General features: G+C 40.3%; 1 protein-coding gene across 2 annotated transcripts in view; it reads left to right on the top strand.

The window, feature by feature from the left end:
- The window catches only part of APPBP2 (amyloid beta precursor protein binding protein 2), an 80,890-nt gene that overhangs the window by 21,472 nt on the left and 40,248 nt on the right, over positions 1–19,170 (top strand). Inside the window, exons 2-3 of one of the 2 annotated variants that reach the window (XM_023204684.3) lie at positions 1,604–1,692; positions 7,520–7,671. In XM_023204684.3, coding sequence (XP_023060452.1) covers positions 1,604–1,692; positions 7,520–7,671 — 241 coding nt within the window. Of the gene's footprint in view, positions 1–1,603; positions 1,693–7,091; positions 7,136–7,519; positions 7,672–19,170 lie in introns of those variants that run through there. The other variant, XM_023204685.2, reaches the window with a different exon arrangement.

The raw sequence follows: 19,170 nt of genomic DNA, 5'->3' as shown, positions 1-19,170 counted from the left end.
ATAGATAGATAGATAGATAGATAGATAGATAGATAGATAGATAGATAAAATAACAAATCTTTCCCGATGAAGGTTTTAATGTTAACATAAATGTCTAACTATTACGTGAAGATAACATTGCTGCCTTTCCTTCCTGAGCATGTCCCCTCTCCCCTGTAGCAGTTATACATTTTTTGAAGTAGTCATTATGGATTTGGATTAATATATTTACCTAATTTGACCTGACCTCCATTGTGACTAGTGATTTATGCCCAGGAGTATGCTCAGGTTTTATTATGTTTTTTGTGCACAAAGTAAACTGGCCCATTTTGAGAGTGACCTTGTCCTCTTTATGAAACCCATGTTCTCATCAACTGAGCTGTTGTCTGTAATATAAAGTCAAATAAATCCTGCTTTCTAGGGCACTGTATTATTTATATAGCACATGTAAATTCAGAAGCATTTGGTCTTGAGATCAGGAGTTCAAGACCAGCCTGGTCAACATGGTGAAACCCCATCTCTGCTAGAAATACAAGAAAAATTAGGCGTGGTGATGCATGCCTGTAATCCTAGCTACTAGGGATGCTGAGTGGGAGGATTGCTTGAACCTGGGAGGCAGAGGTTGCAGTGAACCGAGATTGCACCACTACACACTTTTGGTATTGTATCGCCTGGGCAACAGAGCAAGACTCCATCTCAGAAGAAAAGCATTTGGTGACATTGAGGTGGGTTGCAGGGAGGGACAATACTATTTGTCTTTGTGTTTATTTATTTATAATTTTTTTGAGACAAGGTCTCACTCTCACCCAGGCTGTATTGTAGAGACAGGGTGTCACTCTGTTGTCCAGGCTGGTCTCTAGCTCTTGGGCTCAAGCAGTCCTCTTGCCTCAACCTCCCAAATAACTGGGACTACAGGTGCAGTTTATATTTTATAAATTTATTTATATTTATAAATAGGATCTTATTATGTTGCCCAGGGCTGTCTCAAACTCCTGGCCTCAAGCAATACTCCCTCCTTCACCTCCTTAGTAGCTGGAATGACAGGCTCAAACCACAGCACTCAGCCTTAAAATGTTATTTTAAATTGTAGTTCTAAAAGGTCAGAATGTATAAACGATTATGACATGATTAGAAATCCTGCCATCCTGTATTACTATAGACATGCTTTACTATTGGTGTGTTTTCGAAGTGTTATACCCAGGACTGAACTGAGATTTTTGGGGTGGCCATATTGACCAGCTCTGTTTTCTGGACATTATCTTTGCTATTATTTTGATAATTTTACATTGACTCTCCAGTTTTGTTTAAGTAAAAAAGTTAACAGTTTAATATTTCTTTAATGATTTTTATCTATATTTAATAAATACATAATTATACAGTGCTTTGTAGTACTTGCCATGTTCCAGGTACTGTTCTAGGTGGTTTACAAATATCAATTTGTAACGATTATATACTACTATTAAAATATTTTTATGTCAATTGTAGAAATTTGTTAGTGTTACATTTCTTAACATAAGCATCTTTTCTGAAATTAATCAAGTTACATTTATCAAATATGATTAAAGTAAAAATAAGAATTAAATTGCAGAACTTTTAAGTCATAATTAATTGTTTTTTATTTCAGCTTTACCAACAGGGACGATTATGTCAACTGGGCAGTGAATTTTGTGAATTGGAAGTTTTTGCTAAAGTACTGAGAGCTTTGGATAAAAGGTAAATTCTTTTTTTTTTAATTGTAAAATATACATAACACAAAATTTACTATTTTAACCGAATTCAGTGGCATTAAGTATATTCACATTGTGGGCCAGGTGCAGTGGCTCACGCCTGTAATCCCAGCACTTTGGGAGGCTGAGGTGGGCAGATCACGAGGTCAGATCGAGACCATCCTGGCTCACATGGTGAAACCCCATCTCTACTAAAAATACAAAAAATTAGCTGGGCATGGTGGTGGGCGCCTGTAGTCCCAGCTACTTGGGAGGCTGAGGCAGGAGAATGGCATGAACCTGGGAGGCGGAGCTTGCAGTGAGCCAAGATGGCGCCACTGTACTCCAGCCTGGGCGACAAAGCAAGACTTCATCTCAAAAAAAAGAAAAATATATTCACATTGTGCAACCATCAACACCATTTATTTCCAGAACTTTTTCATTACCCTAAACAAAAGCTCCTTACCCACTAAATAGTAACTCCCCATTCCCTCTTCCCCTTATCCTATGTAGCCACCATTGTACTTTAGATGAGTTGAACTGCTCTGGTATCCCATATAAGTGGAATCCTATAATGTTTATCCTTTTGTGTGTGTTATATTTCGTTTAGCATCATGTTTTTAAGGTTCATCTATGTTGTAGCACAAGTTAGAATTTTATTTCTTTTTATGGCTAGATTATATTCCATTGTGTGCATATACCACATTTTGTTTATTCATCTGTCAATGGATATTTGGGTTCTTTCTACCTTTTGGCTAGTGTGAATAATACTGCTGTGAACATGAGTGTAGAAATACCTCTTCAAGCCCCTGCCTTCAGTTATTAATTGCTGGATTATATGGTAATTCTCAGCCTTCCTGCCAGCTGGGACTACAGGTGCTATGCCACTGCACCCAACTCCTATTTCCAATTTTTTTGAGGAACTGTCATACTGTTTTCTATAATTTTTTTTTTTTTTTTTGAGACAGGGTCTTGCTCTGTTGCCTAGGTTGGAGTTCAGTGGCATGTTCGTAGTTCACTGCAAACTGAAACTCTCCTTGGCTCAAAGCCATCCTCCCACCTCAGCCTCCTGAGTAGCTGGGACCATAGGCACATGCTACCACACCCAACTAACTTTTTTTATTTTTAGCAGAGACGAGGTCTCGCTATGTTGCCCAGGCTGGTCTTGAACTCCTGGATTCAAGTGATCCCCTTGCCTCAGTCTTCCAAAGTGCTGGAACATAAATTCATTTTTAAGTTACTTGTTTTTTAAAATTCCACTACACCTCTTGTTAATGCATGAAGTTATGTTTATTTTTGACTAATTTCTTATATGTTTTAGAAATTATTTCATAAATATGATTGTATCAGGAAATTTAGAGTGGATAGAATAATTTTGCCTCATAAGTATAGTACCAATATAAATCTATAACATTGTTTCATTGAGAAATTGTCTCAATTAGTTTTTCCATATACCTAGTATTATTTCACTATGAATTATGTTTATTTGCAGTTGCTACCAGAACCCCTGTCTTACCTGTTTCCAGTCACTACTTCCCCTTCCCTAGGGTAACCACTAGATTAATTTTATGTGTTTTAGAACATATTAAATAAAACATACAGTTTGTGCCCTTTTGTATCTGGCTTTTTTTTTTCCCCAGTATTGTTTTATGAGAATCACCTATGTTACGTGCAAATACAGTGTGTTCATTCTTGTTGCTTTATATATATGGTGTTTTATTACATGAATATAGTATTATTCATTCTATTATTGATGAACATTTGGGCTGCTTCCAGTTTTTAGCTATTATAACTCATGCAGCCCTGAACATTCTTGTAAATGTTTTTTGGTGAACCTATGTATGCATATCTATTAGATATATACCTAGAAGTAGAATTTGAAAGCAATTTAAGACAACTCAAGGAGTCTTTGCCAGCATCATAGAGAATATAGTAAAAATATTGTGGCACTGATTGTACAACCCAAATAGAAGCTTGGCAACAAAAAGAAGATCATTTGTTCTGCCTCCTCCTATCACTTTTGGAAAGTTAACACTTTGACAGTTTAGCTTTTTGAGTTCAAGAAAGGGAGATTGAATTCATCTTCCTGTTGTAAGTATCATCATGTAGTAGTATTAGCTACAGATCTGGCTTTTCATTGTACTTGTGGGTTTTTTTTTTTTTTTTTTTTTTTTGGAGGCAGGGTCTCTCTTCCATCACCCAGCCTGGAGTGCAGTGGCAAGATCATGGCCCACTGTAGCCTCAACTTCCAGGGCTGAGGTGATTCTCCCACCTCAGCCTCCCAAGTAGCTGGGAATACAGGCATGTGCCACCACACCTGGCTGATTTTTTTGCATTTTTAGTAGAGGCGGGGTTTCACCATGTTGCCCATGCTGGTCTCAAACTCCTGAGCTTAAGCCATCCACCTGCCTTGGCCTCCCAGAGTGCTGGGATTACAGGTGTGAGCCACTGTGCCTGGCCTGCTTGCTCTTCTGTTTAGTGTTCTTCTCTAAGTTTAACTGCCATTAAGTTTTCAGGGGTACATAGTGGGTGCATTTATTTATGGGTTACATAAGATACTTTGGTACAAGCATGCGATGTGTAATAATCACATCAACATAAATGAGGTGTTCATCACCTCAAACATTTATCCTTTGTGTTACAGACAATCCAGTTATATTCTTTCGGTTATTAAAATGTAGAACTAAATTATTTCTGACTATAATCCTGTTGTATTAGCAAATAATAGATTTTATTCATTCTTTCTATTTTTTTGTACCCATTAACTATCTTCATTTGCCTCCCTCTCCCAGTTACCCTTCCCAGCCTCTGGTAACCATCCTTCTTCTCTCTATATCCATGAATGCAATTATTTTAATTTTTAGCTCCCACAAATAAGTGACTACATGCAAAGTTGTTCTTTCCTTGGCTGGCTTATTTTACTTACCATACAGTTCCATCCATGTTGTTGCAAATGACAGGATCTCATTCTTTTTTTATGGCTAAATAGTACACCATTGTGTATATGTATCACATTTTCCAGATGCTGTTTTAGATGCTGGGGCCATAGCGGTGAGTAGGATCCACAACGTCCCTTCCTCATGGAGTTTGTATTTTCGAGAGGGATGATAAGATAATAAACAAGTGACTCGGCTGGGCGTGGTGGCTCACACCTGTAATCCCAGCACTTTGGGAGGCCAAGGTGGGTGGATCACCTGAGGTCAGGAGTTCCAGACCAAGATGGTGAAACCTCATTTCTACTAAAAATATAAAAATTTAGGCCAGGCACGGTGGCTCACACCTGTAATCCCAGCACTTTGGGAGGCTGAGGTGGGTGGATCACCTGAGGTCGGGAGTTCGAGATCAGCCTGACCAACATGGAGAAACCCCGTCTCTACTAAAAATACAAAATTAGCCAGGCGTGGTGGCACATGCCTGTAATACCAGCTACTCAGGAGGCTGGGGCAGGAGAATCGCTTGAGCCTGGGAGGCAGAGGTTGCAGTGAGCCAAGATCGCGCCATTGCACTCCAGCCTGGGCAACAAGAGCAAAACTCTGTCTCAAAAAAAAAAAAAAAAAAATTAGCTGGGCATGGTGGCGGACGCCTGTAATCCCAGCTACTTGGGAGGCTGAGGCAGGAGAATCGCTTGAACCCAGGAGGCCAAGGTTGCAGTGAGCCGAGATAGCGCCATTGCATTCTAACCTGGGTGACAGAGTGAGACTCCGTCTCAAAAAAAAAAACAACAAAAAAAACAAGTAAGTAAATAGCATGATTTCAGTGTTCAGGGGTAACTTTGAAATGTGGCCTGTATACTAAGACTATAGAGCAACTTCTTGATTAGTTTATTAAAATTAGTCTGTTAAAAAAATCTAATAAATAAGAACTTCTCATTTTGGTAAAAGAAGACTAGAAAAACTTTAAAAAACATTCCTTACTCTAAAGAAAGAATAACTTTGGGAGATTTGAATCTCTCTAGGTAGTTTTAAACATGGATGTTGTAAAGATTTAGTGGAATACCTCTTTTTCATCTCTTAGGTTATCTTTCACCAAATCCAAATCCTTTGGTAAGTGTTTTATGTATTTGTAAAACTAAAAGCATGTAATTTGACCTTTTTTTCCTTTATCCAAAGCAGTGACTCTGTTGTTTACAATTTTGTTTAAAAGGTTTTTTTCTATTGAAACGTAATTCACACACCATAAAATTCACCAGTTTAAATTCTACCACTCAACTATTCACAAGATTTTGCAACCATCACCACTGTCTAATTTTAGAAAATTTGGTCACCACAAAAAGAAATCATTAACAGTCACTCCATTTCCTCTTACCCTGGCTGACTATTTCCTCAGTTAACAGTACCTATTTCCTCAGTTTCTAGCTGACCATTAATCTACTTTCTGTCTGTATGGATTTGCCTAGTCTAGATATTTTATGTGAATTGAGTCTTATACTGTATGGTCTTTTGTGACTGACACTTTCACTTAGCATAATGTTTTTAAGGTTCATTCATGTTTTGCTTGCATCAGTACTACTTTCCTTTTTAATGGCTGAATAATTTTCCATTGTAAGGATAATACTACATTTTGCTTATCCAGTCATCTGTTGATGAACATTTGAGTTGTTTCCACCTTTTGGCTATTGTGAATAATGCTGCTGTGAATGTGGTTGGGCAATATTTTGTATGTGTGTTTATAGTCTCAATTCTCTTGAGTATATACTCAATTCTCTTGAGTATATAATATGATAACCCTATGTTTAACTTTTTGAGGAATTGCTAAACTGCTTTTCACAGCAGACGTATCATTTTATATTCCCACCACCAATGTATGAGGATTCCCATTTTTTCACCTCATGACAACACTTCAAAAAAAATTATAGTAGGGTGCAGTGATGGGCGTCTATAGTCCCAGCTACTCTGGAGGCTGAAGCAGGAGGATCTTAATTGAGACCAGTTCAAGGCTACAGTGAGCTATGATCATGCCATTTCTCTCCAGCACGGGTGACAGAGCAGGACCTTGTCTCTCAAACAAACAAACAAACAAACAAATAAATAAATAAATGCGTATTTTAAAAAATTATATTGGGTATAAAGGGGTATCTCATTATGATTTTGGTTTGCATTTCCCTGATCATTAATGATGTTGAGCTTCTTATTTCATGTTTATTGGCATTTGTATATCTTTTGTGGAGAAACATCTGTTCATATCAGCTGGGCGCGATAGCTCATGCCTGTAATCCCAGCACTTTGGGAGACCGATGCGGGTGGATCACGAGGTCAAGAGATTGAGACCATCCTGGCTAACACGGTGAAACCCCGTCTCTACTAAAAATACAAAAAATTAGCTGGGCATGGTGGCCCGCGCCTGTAGTCCCAGCTACTCGGGAGGCTGAGGCAGGAGAATCGCTTGAACCAGGGAGGCAGAGGTTGCAATGAGCCAAGACCACGCCACCGCACTCCAGCCTGGATGACAAAGTGAGACTCCATCTCAAAAAAAAAAGAAAAGAAATATCTCTTCTGTCTTCATTGCCTTTTAAAAATTGGGTTATGTACCTTTTTATTGTGAATTATAATTTGGTTTTTAAAGCCGATTTTAAAAGTTAGCTTCATCCTTCTTTGTCATCAAGTTACACATTGTGTACTTTTCCTGAATGTTGTAGGATCACTCAGTTATCCACTGAGTAAAGAGGTTAGGCTAAATTTTGAATTATGGCCTCATAATTGATAAGGCAAAATGCTTTTAATCTTATTCCATCCTGGGAAATAATGATGCTTTTATTTAAAAGAGAAGCAGTTAGCACTTTCTAAAAGGAAAACAGTAAGTTACCTCTATAAAATAATCGTTTTCTTTTCTTACAGACATTTGCTTCATCATTGTTTTCAGGCTTTGATGGATCATGGTGTTAAAGTTGCTTCAGTCTTGGCCTACTCATTCAGTAGGCGGTGCTCTTATATAGCAGAATCAGATGCTGCAGTAAAGGAAAAAGCCATTCAGGTTGGCTTTGTTTTAGGTAAGTAATGGTAAAACAGAAGTATTTTGTCCTGTGATGGACTCAGAATTAAACCTGCTAACAATTCTTCCAGGACTTTCCCAAAGTCTACATAAGAAGGTTATGAGAAGATCATCAGAACCACTTAACCCTGTGCCAAAGCATTATACTATACATTTAAGTAGTATCTTTCTAAATCCTTATGACATTCCAACGAAGTGATTGTATTAATAACATTTTACAAATGAGGAAACAGACTCAGAAAAGTTGAGTAACTGGCTCAAGTCACATAGCTAGTAGTAGAGCTAAGTTTAGATTCCTGTGTCTCTGTGATTCTATAATACATGTTTTTCTACCAGCCTCTTTCACCTGCTTACTGTATACTGTGGCAGGGAACTTCATCCTTTTGGAGCCTCAGTTTTCCCATCTCTAAAATGAGGGTTATTCTGTATTTCCTCATGGGGATGTTATGAGGATAGTGAAAACAAATGTAAAAGCAACATAGTGAGATCTTAAAAATATATGATAGGGCTGGGCATGGTGGCTCATGCCTGTAATTCCTAGCACTTTGGATTACTGAGGTGGGCGGATTACTGTCAGTAGTTTGAGACCAGCCTGGCCAACATGGAGAAATCCTGTCTCTACTACAAATACAAAAATTAGCTGAGTGTGGTGATTTTTGAGTGTGCCAGTAAATCCCAGCTACTTGGGAGGATGAGGCATGAGAATTGCTTGAACTGCACTCCAGTCTGGGTGACAGGGAGACTCTGTCTCAGGGGGAAAAAAAAGTCTGGGCATGGTGGCTCTCACCTGTAATTCTAGCACTTTAGAGGGCTGAGGTAGCAGTATCACTTGAGCCCAGGAGTTCAAGACCAGCCTGGGCAACATAGCAAAACCTCATCTCTAAAAAAATTTTTTTAAAATAATGATAAATATAAAAGTGGTTAAAAAAATGTTTTGTGTGCTATACATGTAGAAAAATATTGTTTAATGTATGTATAATATTTTATATGTTTTTCACAAATCTGTATAGATAAGTGTGTTTCAGGTAATTTCTTATTAAAGTTTTTGCTACTTTTTTTGTTTATTTTGTTTTTTTATTTTATTTTGAGACAAGGTCTTTGTCACCCAGGCTAGAGGGCAGTGGCACAATTGCATTAGTCTGTTTTCATGCTACCATTAAAAACATACCTGAGACTGGGTAATTTGTAAAGCAAAAAGAGGTTTAATGAACTCATAGTTCCACATGACTGGGGAACGCTTCACAGTCAGGGCAGAAGGTGAAAGGCATGTCTTACATGGTGGCAGATGAGAGAAAGAGAGCCAAGAGAAAGGGGAAACACCTTATAAAACCATCAGCTCTCATGAGACTTATTCACTAGCATGAAAACGCTATGGGGGAACTGGCCCCATGATTCAGTTGTCTTTCACCAGGTCCCTCCCACAACACGTGGGAATTATGGGAACTATAATTCAGGGTGAGATTTGGGTGGGGACACAGCCAAAGCATATCATTCCACCCCTGGCCCCTCCCAAATCTCATGTCGTCACATTTCAATGCCAATCATACCTTCCCAACAGTCCTCCAAGGTCTTATTTCAGCATTAACTCAGGTCCACAGTCCAAAGTCTCATGTGAGACAAGGCAAGTCTCTTTTGCCTGTGAACATGTAAAATCAAAAGCAAGTTAGTTATTTCATAGATACAGTGAGGGTACTTGCATTGGATAAATACAACCATTCCAAATGGAAGAAATTGGCCAAAATGAAGGAGCTAAAGGCCCCATGCAAGTCTGGAATCCAGCAGAGCAGTGAAATCATAAAGCTCCAAAATGATCTTTTCTGACTCTATGTCTCACATCCAGGTCATGCTGATGCAAGAGGTGAGTTCCCATGGTCTTGGACAGCTCAGCTCCTGTGGCTTTGCAGGGTACAGCCTCCCTCCTAGCAGCTTTCACAGACTGGCGTTGAGTGTCTGTGGCTTCTTCAGGCACACAGTGCAAGCTTTCGGTGGATCTACCATTCTGTAGTCTGGACCACAGTGGCCCTCTTCTCATAGCTCCACTAGGCAGTGCTCCAGTGGGCACTCTGTGTAAGGGCCTCAACTGAGTATTTCCCTTCCACACTGCCCTAGCAGAGGTTTTTCGTGAGGGCCCCACCCTGCAGCAAACTTCTGCCTGGACATCCAGGCATTTCCATACATTCTGAAATCTAGGCAGAGATTCCCAAATCTCAGTTCTTGATTTCTGGGCACCCACAGGCTCAACACCACGTGGGAGCTGCTAAGGCTTGGGACTTGCCCTCTGAAGCTATTGTCTGAGCCGTACCTTGGTCCCTTTTAGCTGTGGGTAGAGCAGCTGGGACACAGGGGTCGAAGTCCCTAGTCTGGACACAGCAGGGGGGCCCTGGGCTCAGCCCACAAAACCATTTTTTCCTCATAGACCTCTGGGCCTGTGATGTGAAGGGCTGCCAAAAAGTTCTCTGAAATGCCCTGGAGACATTTTCTCCATTGTCTTGGCGATTAACATTTATCTCCTTGCTACTCATGCAAATTTCTGCAGCTGGCTTGCAATTCTCACAAAATGGATTTTTCTTTTCTATCACATCCTGAGGCTGCAAATTTTCCAAACCTTTATGCTCTTTTTTTCTTTTAAAACTGAATGCCGACTGGGTGCAGTGGCTCACGCCTCTAATCCAAGCACTTTGGGAGGCCAAGGCAGGTGGATTGCTTGATATCAGGAGTTTGAGACCACCCTGGCCAACATGGTGAAACCCCATCTCTACTAAAAATATAAAAACTAGCCAGGCCTGGTGGTGGGTGCCTGTAATCCCAGCTACTTGAGAGCCTGAGGCAGGAGAATCACTTGAACCTGGAAGGCAGAGGCTACAGTGAGCTGAGATTGCCCCACTGCACTGCTGAGATCACCCCACTGCACTCCAGCCTGGGTGACAAAGCAAGACTTCATCTCAAAAAATAAAAATAAAAAATAAAAATAAATAAAACAATGCTTTTAACAGCACTCAAGTCACCTCTTAAATGCTTTGCTGCTTAGAATTTTCTTCTGCCAGGTACCCTAAATCATCTCCATCAAGTTCAAAGTTCCACACATCTCTGAGACAGGGACAAAATGTCACCAGTCTCTTGGCTAAAACATAGTAAGAGTCACATTTACTTCAGTTCCCAACAAGTTCCTCATCTCCATCTGAGACCGCCTCAGCCTGTATTTCACTGTCCATATCATTATCAGCATTTTGATCAAAGCCATTCAACAAGTCTCTGGGAAGTTCCAAACTTTTCCCACATTTTTCTGTCTTCTTCTGAGCCCTCCAAACTGTTCCAAGCTTTGCCCGTTACCCAGTTCCAAAGTCGCTTCCACATTTTCAGGTATCTTTATAGCAGCTCCCCACTCTGCTGGCACTAATTTACTTTATTAGTTCATTTTCACACTGCTGATAAAGACATACCTGAGACTGGATAATTTTTAAAGGAAAAGGAGGTTTAATGGACTCATGTGGTTAGGGAGGCCTCACAATCATGGTGGAAGGTAAACGGCACATCTTACATGGTGGCAGGCAAATCAGAATGAGCCAAATGAAAGGGGAAACCCCTTATAAAACTATCAGATCTCGTGAGACTTATTCACTACCACAAGAACAGCCCCCATGATTCAGTTGTCTCCCACCAGGTCCCTCCCACAACACCTGGGAATTATGGGAGCTACAATTCAAGAGGAGATTTGGGTGGGGACACAGAGGCAAACCATATCAACAGTCATAGCTCACTGTAACTTCAGACTTGGACTCGAGCAGTCTTCCTGCTTCAGTGTCCTGAGTAGCTAAGACAACAGGCATGTGTCACCTTATCCAGCTAACTTTTATTTTTGTTGAGACAAGATCTTGCTGTGTTGCCCAGGCTGTTCTTGAACTCCTGGGCTCAAGCATTCCTCCCAAACTACTGGAATTATAGACATGAGCCACTGCACTTGGCTCTTTTTTCTCTGTTAAACAAATTTTCTTTGAAGTGACTGTAGATTCATAGGAAATTGGAAAAGAGTACCCAGAGTTCTTTGAACCACTCCTCCAGCTTCCCCTAGTGGTCACATATCATTTAACTGTAGGGCAATATCAAAACCAAGAAATTGAAGAATGGTGTTATGCCATCAACTAGTCTACTGACCTTACTTAATTTTCACCAGTTTTTACATGCACTCATTTGTGTGTGTATATGTCTGTGCAGTGGATTCCACGTAGAGTCGTACAACTACCATCACTATCAAGATACAGTACTATTTGATCACCACAAGCTACTTTTGTTTTGGGTTTTTTTTTTGTTGTTTTCTGAGATGGAGTCTCGCTCTGTCACCCAGACTGGAGTGCAGTGGCGTGATTTTTGCTCAGTGCAACCTCCGCCTCCTGTGTTCAAGCGATTCTCCTTCCTCAGCCTCCCAAGTGGCTGGGATTACAGGCATGCACCACCACCACACCCAACTAATTTTTGTGTTTTTAGTAGAGACGGGATTTCACTATGTTGGCCAGGCTGGTCTCAAACTCCTGACCTCAAGTGGTCCACCCACCTCTGCCACCAAAAGTGCTGGGATTACAGACATGAGCCACTGCACCCAACCCTACTTTTGTTTTTAACTTCTCTCATTACTGTGTGCATGTGCCGTGTATGTGTTTTCTGTCTTAAAGCATACACACATGTACGTGTACATCCTTCCCAGCATATTTTAATAGTTATTTTCTTTAATCTTTTCCTTTTTTTTTTTTTTTTTGGTACAGGGTCTCACTCTGATGCCCAGACTGGAGTGCAGTGGCACAATCTCAGCTCACTGCAACCTCCACCTCCTGGGTTCAAGTGATTCTGCTACCTCAGCCTCGCAGGTAGCTGGGACTACAGGCATGTGCCACCACACCCAGCTGATTTTTGTGTTTTTAGTAGAGACAGGGTTTCATCGTGTTGGCCAGGCTGGTCTCGAATTCCTGACCTAAGGTGATCTGTCTGCCTCAGTCTCCCAAAGTGCTGGGATTACAGGCATGAGGCACCATGCCTGGTCTGTTTAATCTTAGAATAATTATTTGTAGTACTCAAGGATAGGTTGCTGAGGGAACTTTAGAACATACTTTTTTTGAAAAGGACCCTCAGCATTATTCTTCTTCTTATTATTATTATTTTAAGATGTGATCTCTCACTGTCACCTGGGCTGGAGTGCAGTAGCGCAATCTCAGCTCACTGCAGCCTCCACCTCCCAGGTTCAAGCCATTCTTCTGTCTCAGCCTCCCGAGTAGCTGGGATTACAGGCACCCACCACATGCCCAGCTAATTTTTTGTATTTTTAGTAGTGATGGAATTTCACTATGTTAGGCAGGCTGGTCTCGAATTCCTGACTTCCTGATCCACCCGCCTCAGTCTCCCAAAGTGCTGAGATTACAGGCATGAGCCACCGTGCCTGGCCAGCATTTCTCTTTTAAATAGTCTTATGGAATGTCAGTAGCGATAAAGAATTGTCCAAAGAAAGTCTCTAAAAACTTGTGGTCTTGACTGATGTTAAGGATAGTTCTGTATGATCATGTAAAAATGTGTATGTGAGAGAAATTTAGTATCAAAGAAGATGAAAGGAAGACTAGTGTTCATTGAGGTCCTCTGTCATCTCCACATCTACTTACGCCAATCTGGCCACTGTAATGACCCACATAGATACCTTGGAGAGAGAACCAAGTCCTGGCAAACTCATAGTTATCAGTCTTAATCCTGCAGTTACCCAGAGAGAGAAAAAAATCATACCAGAAGAGTTGTGCAGACATCACAATAAGTTTTAGAACATTGTTACCACCCCAAAAAGAAAACAGTACCCATTAGCAGTCCCTCCCATTTCTCTCCCACATGAAGCAAACATCTTCCACTTTCTGTCTCTATAGATTTGCCTTTTCTGGACATTTTATACAAGTGGACTCTTGAAATACATGGTCTTTGTGACTGGCTTGTTTTATTTATCAGAATACTTCCGAAATCCATCCATGTTTTAGAGATAGAATTTAATACAAATAATATTTGTTGACCTCTGGGGGCAGGGCATAGCTGAACGAAAGGCAACAGAAACTTCTGCAGACTTAAACATCCCTGTCCGACAGCTCTGAAGAAAGTAGTGGTTCTCCCAGCATGTAGTTTTAGCTCTGAGAACAGACAGACTGCCTCCTCAAGTGGTTCCCTGACTCCCATGTAGCCTAACTGGGAGACACCTACCAGTAGGGGCTGACTGACACCTCATACAGCCAGGTAACCCTCTGAGATGAAGCTTCCAGAGGAAGGGTGAGGTAGCAATATTTGCTATTCTGCAGCCTCCACTGGTGATAACCCAGGCAAACAGGGTCTGGAGTGGACCTCCAGTAAACTCCCAACAGACCTGCAGCTGAGGGACCTGACTATTAGAAGGAAAACTAACAGAAAAGAATAGCATCAACATAAGCAAAAAGGGCATCCACACCAAAACCCCATCTGTAGGTCACCATCATCAAAGACCAAAGGTAGATAAAACCACAAAGATGGGGAGAAACCAGAGCAGAAAAGCTGAAAATTCTAAAAACGAGAATGCCTCTTCTCCAGATGATCACAGCTCCTCGCCAGCAACGGAACAAAGCCAGACATAGAATGACTTTGACGAGTTGACAGAGGTAGGCTTCAGAAGGTCGGTAATAACAGACTTCTCTAAGCTAAAGGAGGATGTTCAGACCTGTTGCAAGAAAGCTAAAAACTTTGAAAAAAGATTAGAAGAATGGCTTACTAGAATAAACAGTGTAGAGAAGACCTTAAATGACCTGATGGAGCTGAAAACCATAGCATGAGAACTACGTGATACATTCAGTAGCAGATTTGATCAAGTGGAAGAAAGGGTATTAGTGATTGAAGATCAAATTAATGAACTGAGAAGAGAAGTATAGAGAAAAAAAGAGTAAAAAGAAACAAACAAAGTCTCCAAGAAATATGGGACTATGTGAAAAGACCAAATTTACATTTGATTGGTGTACCTGAAAGTGATGGGGAGAATGGAACTAAGCTGGAAAATACTCTTCAGGATGTTATTCAGGAAAACTTTCCCAACATAGCAAGGCAGGCCAACATTCAAATTCAGGAAATACAGAGAACACCACAAAGATATTCCTTGAGAAGACCAACCCCAAGACACGTAATTGTCAGATTCACCAAGGTTGAAATGAAGGAAAAAATGTTAAGGGCAGCCAGAGAGAAAGGTCAGGTTACCCACAAAGGGAAGCCCATCAGCCGAAACTCAACAAGCCAGAAGAGAGTAGGCGTCAATATTCAACATTCTTAAAAGAATTTTCAACCCAGAATTTCATATCTAGTCAAACTAAGCTTTGTAAGTAAAGGAAAAATAAAATTCTTTACAGACAAGCAAATGCTGAGAGATTTTGTCACCACCAGGCCTGCCTTACAAGAGCTCCTGAAGGAAGCCCTAAACATGGAAAGGAACAACCGGTACCAGCCACTGCAAAAACATGCCAAATCGTAAAGACCATCGATGCTAAGAAGAAACTGCATCAACTAACGGGCAAAATAACCAGCTAACATCATAATGACAGGATCAAATTCACACATAACAATATTAACCTTAAATGTAAATGGGCTAAATGCCCCAGTTAAAAGACACAGACTGGCAAATTGGATAGAGTTAAGACCCATCAGTGTGCTGTATTCAGGAGACCCATCTCACGTGCAGAGCCACACATAGGCTCAAAATAAAGGGATGGAGAAAGATCTGCCAAGCAAATGGAAAGCAAAAAAATAAATAAATAAAAGCAGGCATTGAAATCCTGATAAAACAGACTTTAAACCAACAGAGATCAAAAGAGACAAGGCCATTACATAATGGTAAAGGAATCAATTCAACAAGCTAGAACGAACTAACCTAATATATATGCACCCAATACAGGAGCACCAGAGTCACAAAGCAAGTCCTTAGAGACCTACAAAGAGACTTGGACTCCCACACAGTAATAATGGGAGACTTTAACACCCCACTGCCAATATTAGATCAACAAGACAGAAGGTTAGCAAGAATATCCAGGACTTGAACTCGGCTCTGCACCAAGCAGATCTAATAGACATCTACAGAACTCTCTACCCCAAATCAACAGAATATATTCTTCTCAGCACCACATTGTACTTATTCCAAAATTGACCACATAGTTGGAAGTAAAGCACTCCTAACCAAATGTAAAATAACAGAAATCACAACAAACTGTCAGACCACAGTGCAATCAAATTAGAACTTAGGATTAAGAAACTCACTCAGAACTGCACAACTACTTGGAAACTGAACAACCTGCTCCTGAATGACTACTGGGCAAATAATGCAATGAAGGCAGAAATAAAGATGTTCTTTGAAACCAATGAGAACAAAGACACAACATACCAGAATCTCTGGGACACATTTAAAGCAGTGTGTAGAGGGAAATTTATAGCACTAAATGCCCACAAGAGAAAGCAGGAAAGATCTCAAATCAGCAGCCTAACATCACAATTAAAAGAACTAGAGAAGCAAGAGCAAACAAATTCAAAAGCTAGCAGAAGGCAAGAAATAACTAAGATCAGATCAGAACTGAAGGAGATAGAGACACGAAAAAAAAAAAACCCTTCAAAAAAATCAATGAATCCAGGATCTGGTTTTTTGAAAAGATCAACAAAGTTGATAGACCACTAGCAAGACTAATGAAGAAAGGGAAGAATCAAATAGACACAATAAAAAATGATAAAGGGGATATCACCACCGATCCCACAGAAATGCAAACTACCATCAGAGAATACTGTAAACACCTCTAAGCAAATAAACTAGAAAATCTGGAAGAAATGGATAAGTGCCTGGACATACACACCCTCCCAAGACTAAACCAGGAAGAAGTTGAATCTCTGAATAGACCAATAACAGGCTCTGAAATTGAGGCAATAATTAGTAGCCTACCAACCAAAGAGAGTCCAGGACCAGACAGATTCACGGCCAAATTCTACCAGAGGTACAAAGAGGAGCTGGTACCATTCCTTCTGAAACTTTTCCAATCAATAGAAAAAGAGGGAACCCTCTCTAACTCATTTTATGAGGCCAGCATCATCCTGATACCAAAGCCTGGGAGAGACACAACAAAAAAAGAGAATTTTAGACTAATATCCCTGATGCACATCGATGCGAAAATCCTCAATAAAATACAGGCAAACCAAATCCAGCAGCACATCCAAAAGCTTATCCACCAAGATCAAGTTGGCTTCATCCCTGGGATGCAAGGCTGGTTCAACATATGCAAATCAGTAAACACAGTCCATCACATAAACAGTACCAAAGACAAAAACCACATGATGATCTCAATAGATGCAGAAAAGGCCCTCAACAAATTTTAACAGCACTTCATGCTAAAAACTCAATAAACTAGGTATTGATGGAACATATCTCAAAATAATAAGACCCATAGCCAGTATCATACTGAATGGGCCCAAACTGGAAGCATTCCTTATGAAAACTGGCACAAGACAGGGATGCCCTCTCTCATCACTCCTATTCAACATGGTGTTGGAAGTTCTGGTCAGGGCAATCAGGCAAGAGAAAGAATTCAAGGGTATTCAAATAAGAAAAGAGGAAGTCAAGTTGTCCCTGTTTGCAGATGACATGATTGTATATTTAGAAAACCCCATCATCTCAGCCCAAAATCTCCTTAAGCTGATAAGCAACTTCAACAAAGTCTCAGGATACAAAATCAATGTACAAAAATCACAAGCATTCCTGTACACCAATAACAGACAAACAGGGAGCCAAATAATGAGTAAACTCCCATTCACAATTGCTACAAAGAGAATAAAATACCTAGGAATCCATTACAAGGGATATGAAGGACCTCTTCAAGGAGAACTACAAACTACTGCTCAAGGAAATAAAAGAGAGCACAAACAAATGGAAGAACATTCCATGCTCATGGATAGGAAGAATCAATATTGTGAAAATGGCCATACTGCCCAAGGTAATTTATAGATTAAATATCATCCCTATCAAGCTACCAATGACTTTCTTCACAGAATTGGAAGAAACTAAAGTTCATGTGGAATCAATAAAGAGCCCGCATTGCCAAGACAATCCTAAACAAAAAGAAGAAAGCTGGAGGCATCGTGCTACCTGACTTTATACTACAAGGCTGCGGTAACCAAAACAGCATTGTACTGGTACCAAAACAGAGATATAGACCAATGGAACAGAACAGAGGCCTCAAAAATAACACCACACATCTACAATCATCTGATCTTTTACAAACCTTACAAAAACAATAAATGGGGAGAGGATTCCCTGTTTAATAAATAGTGCTGGAAACACTGGCTAGCCATATGTAGAAAGCTGAAACTGGATCCCTTCCTTACACCTTATACAAAAATTAATTCAAGATGGATTAAAGACTTAAATGTTAGACCTAAAACCATAAAAACCCTACAAGAAAACCTAGGCATTACCATTCAGGACATAGGCATGGGCAAGGACTTCATGACTTAAACACCAAAAGTGATGGCAGCAGAAGCCAAAATTGACAAATGGGATCTAATTAAACTAAAGAGCTTCTGCACAGCAAAGTAAACTACCATCGAAGTGAACAGGCATCCTAAAGAATGGGAGAAAATTTTTGCAATCTACCCATCTGACAAAGGGCTAGTATCTAGAATCTACAAAGAACTTAAACAAGTTTACAAGAAAAAAATCAACCCCATCAAAAAGTGGGCAAAGGATATGAACGGACACTTTTCAAAAGAAGACATTTATGCAGCCAACAGACAAACGAAAAATGCTCATCATCACTGGTCATCAGAGAAATGCAAATCAAAACCACAATGAGATATCATCTTACACCAGTTGGAATGGCGATCATTAAAAAGTCAGGAAACAACAGATGCTGAAGAGCATGTGGAGAAATAGGAACGTTTTTACACTGTTGGTGGGAGTGTAAACTGGTTCAACTGTTGTGGAAGACTGTGGCGATTCCTCAAGGATCTAGAACTAGAAATAGCATTTGACCCAGCAATCCCATTACTGGGTATATACCCAAAGGATTATAAATCATGCTGCTATAAAGACATGCACACGTGTGTTTATTGCGGCACTATTCACGATAGCAGGTACATGGAACCAACCCAGATATTCGTCAGTGTTAGACTGGTTTAAGAAAATGTGGCACATATACACCATGGAATACTATACAGCCATAAAAAAGGATGAGTACATGTCCTTTGTAGGGACATGGATGAAGCTGGAAACCATCATTCTGAGCAAACTATTGCAAGGACAGAAAACCAACCACCACATGTTCTCACTCACAGGTGGGAATTGAACAATGAGAACACTTGGACACAGAGCAGGGAATATCACACACCGGGGCCTGTCGTGGGGTAGGGGGATAGGGGAGGGATAGCGTTAGGAGAAATGCCTAATGTAAATGATGAGTTAATGGGTGCAGCAAACCAACCTGGCACGTGTAAC

The sequence above is a fragment of the Piliocolobus tephrosceles genome, chromosome 16, assembly GCF_002776525.5.
Source record: "Piliocolobus tephrosceles isolate RC106 chromosome 16, ASM277652v3, whole genome shotgun sequence".
NCBI lineage: Eukaryota > Metazoa > Chordata > Mammalia > Primates > Cercopithecidae > Piliocolobus > Piliocolobus tephrosceles.
Note: the sequence above shows the minus strand (reverse complement) of the source record. Positions and strands in the feature narration are given on the sequence as shown.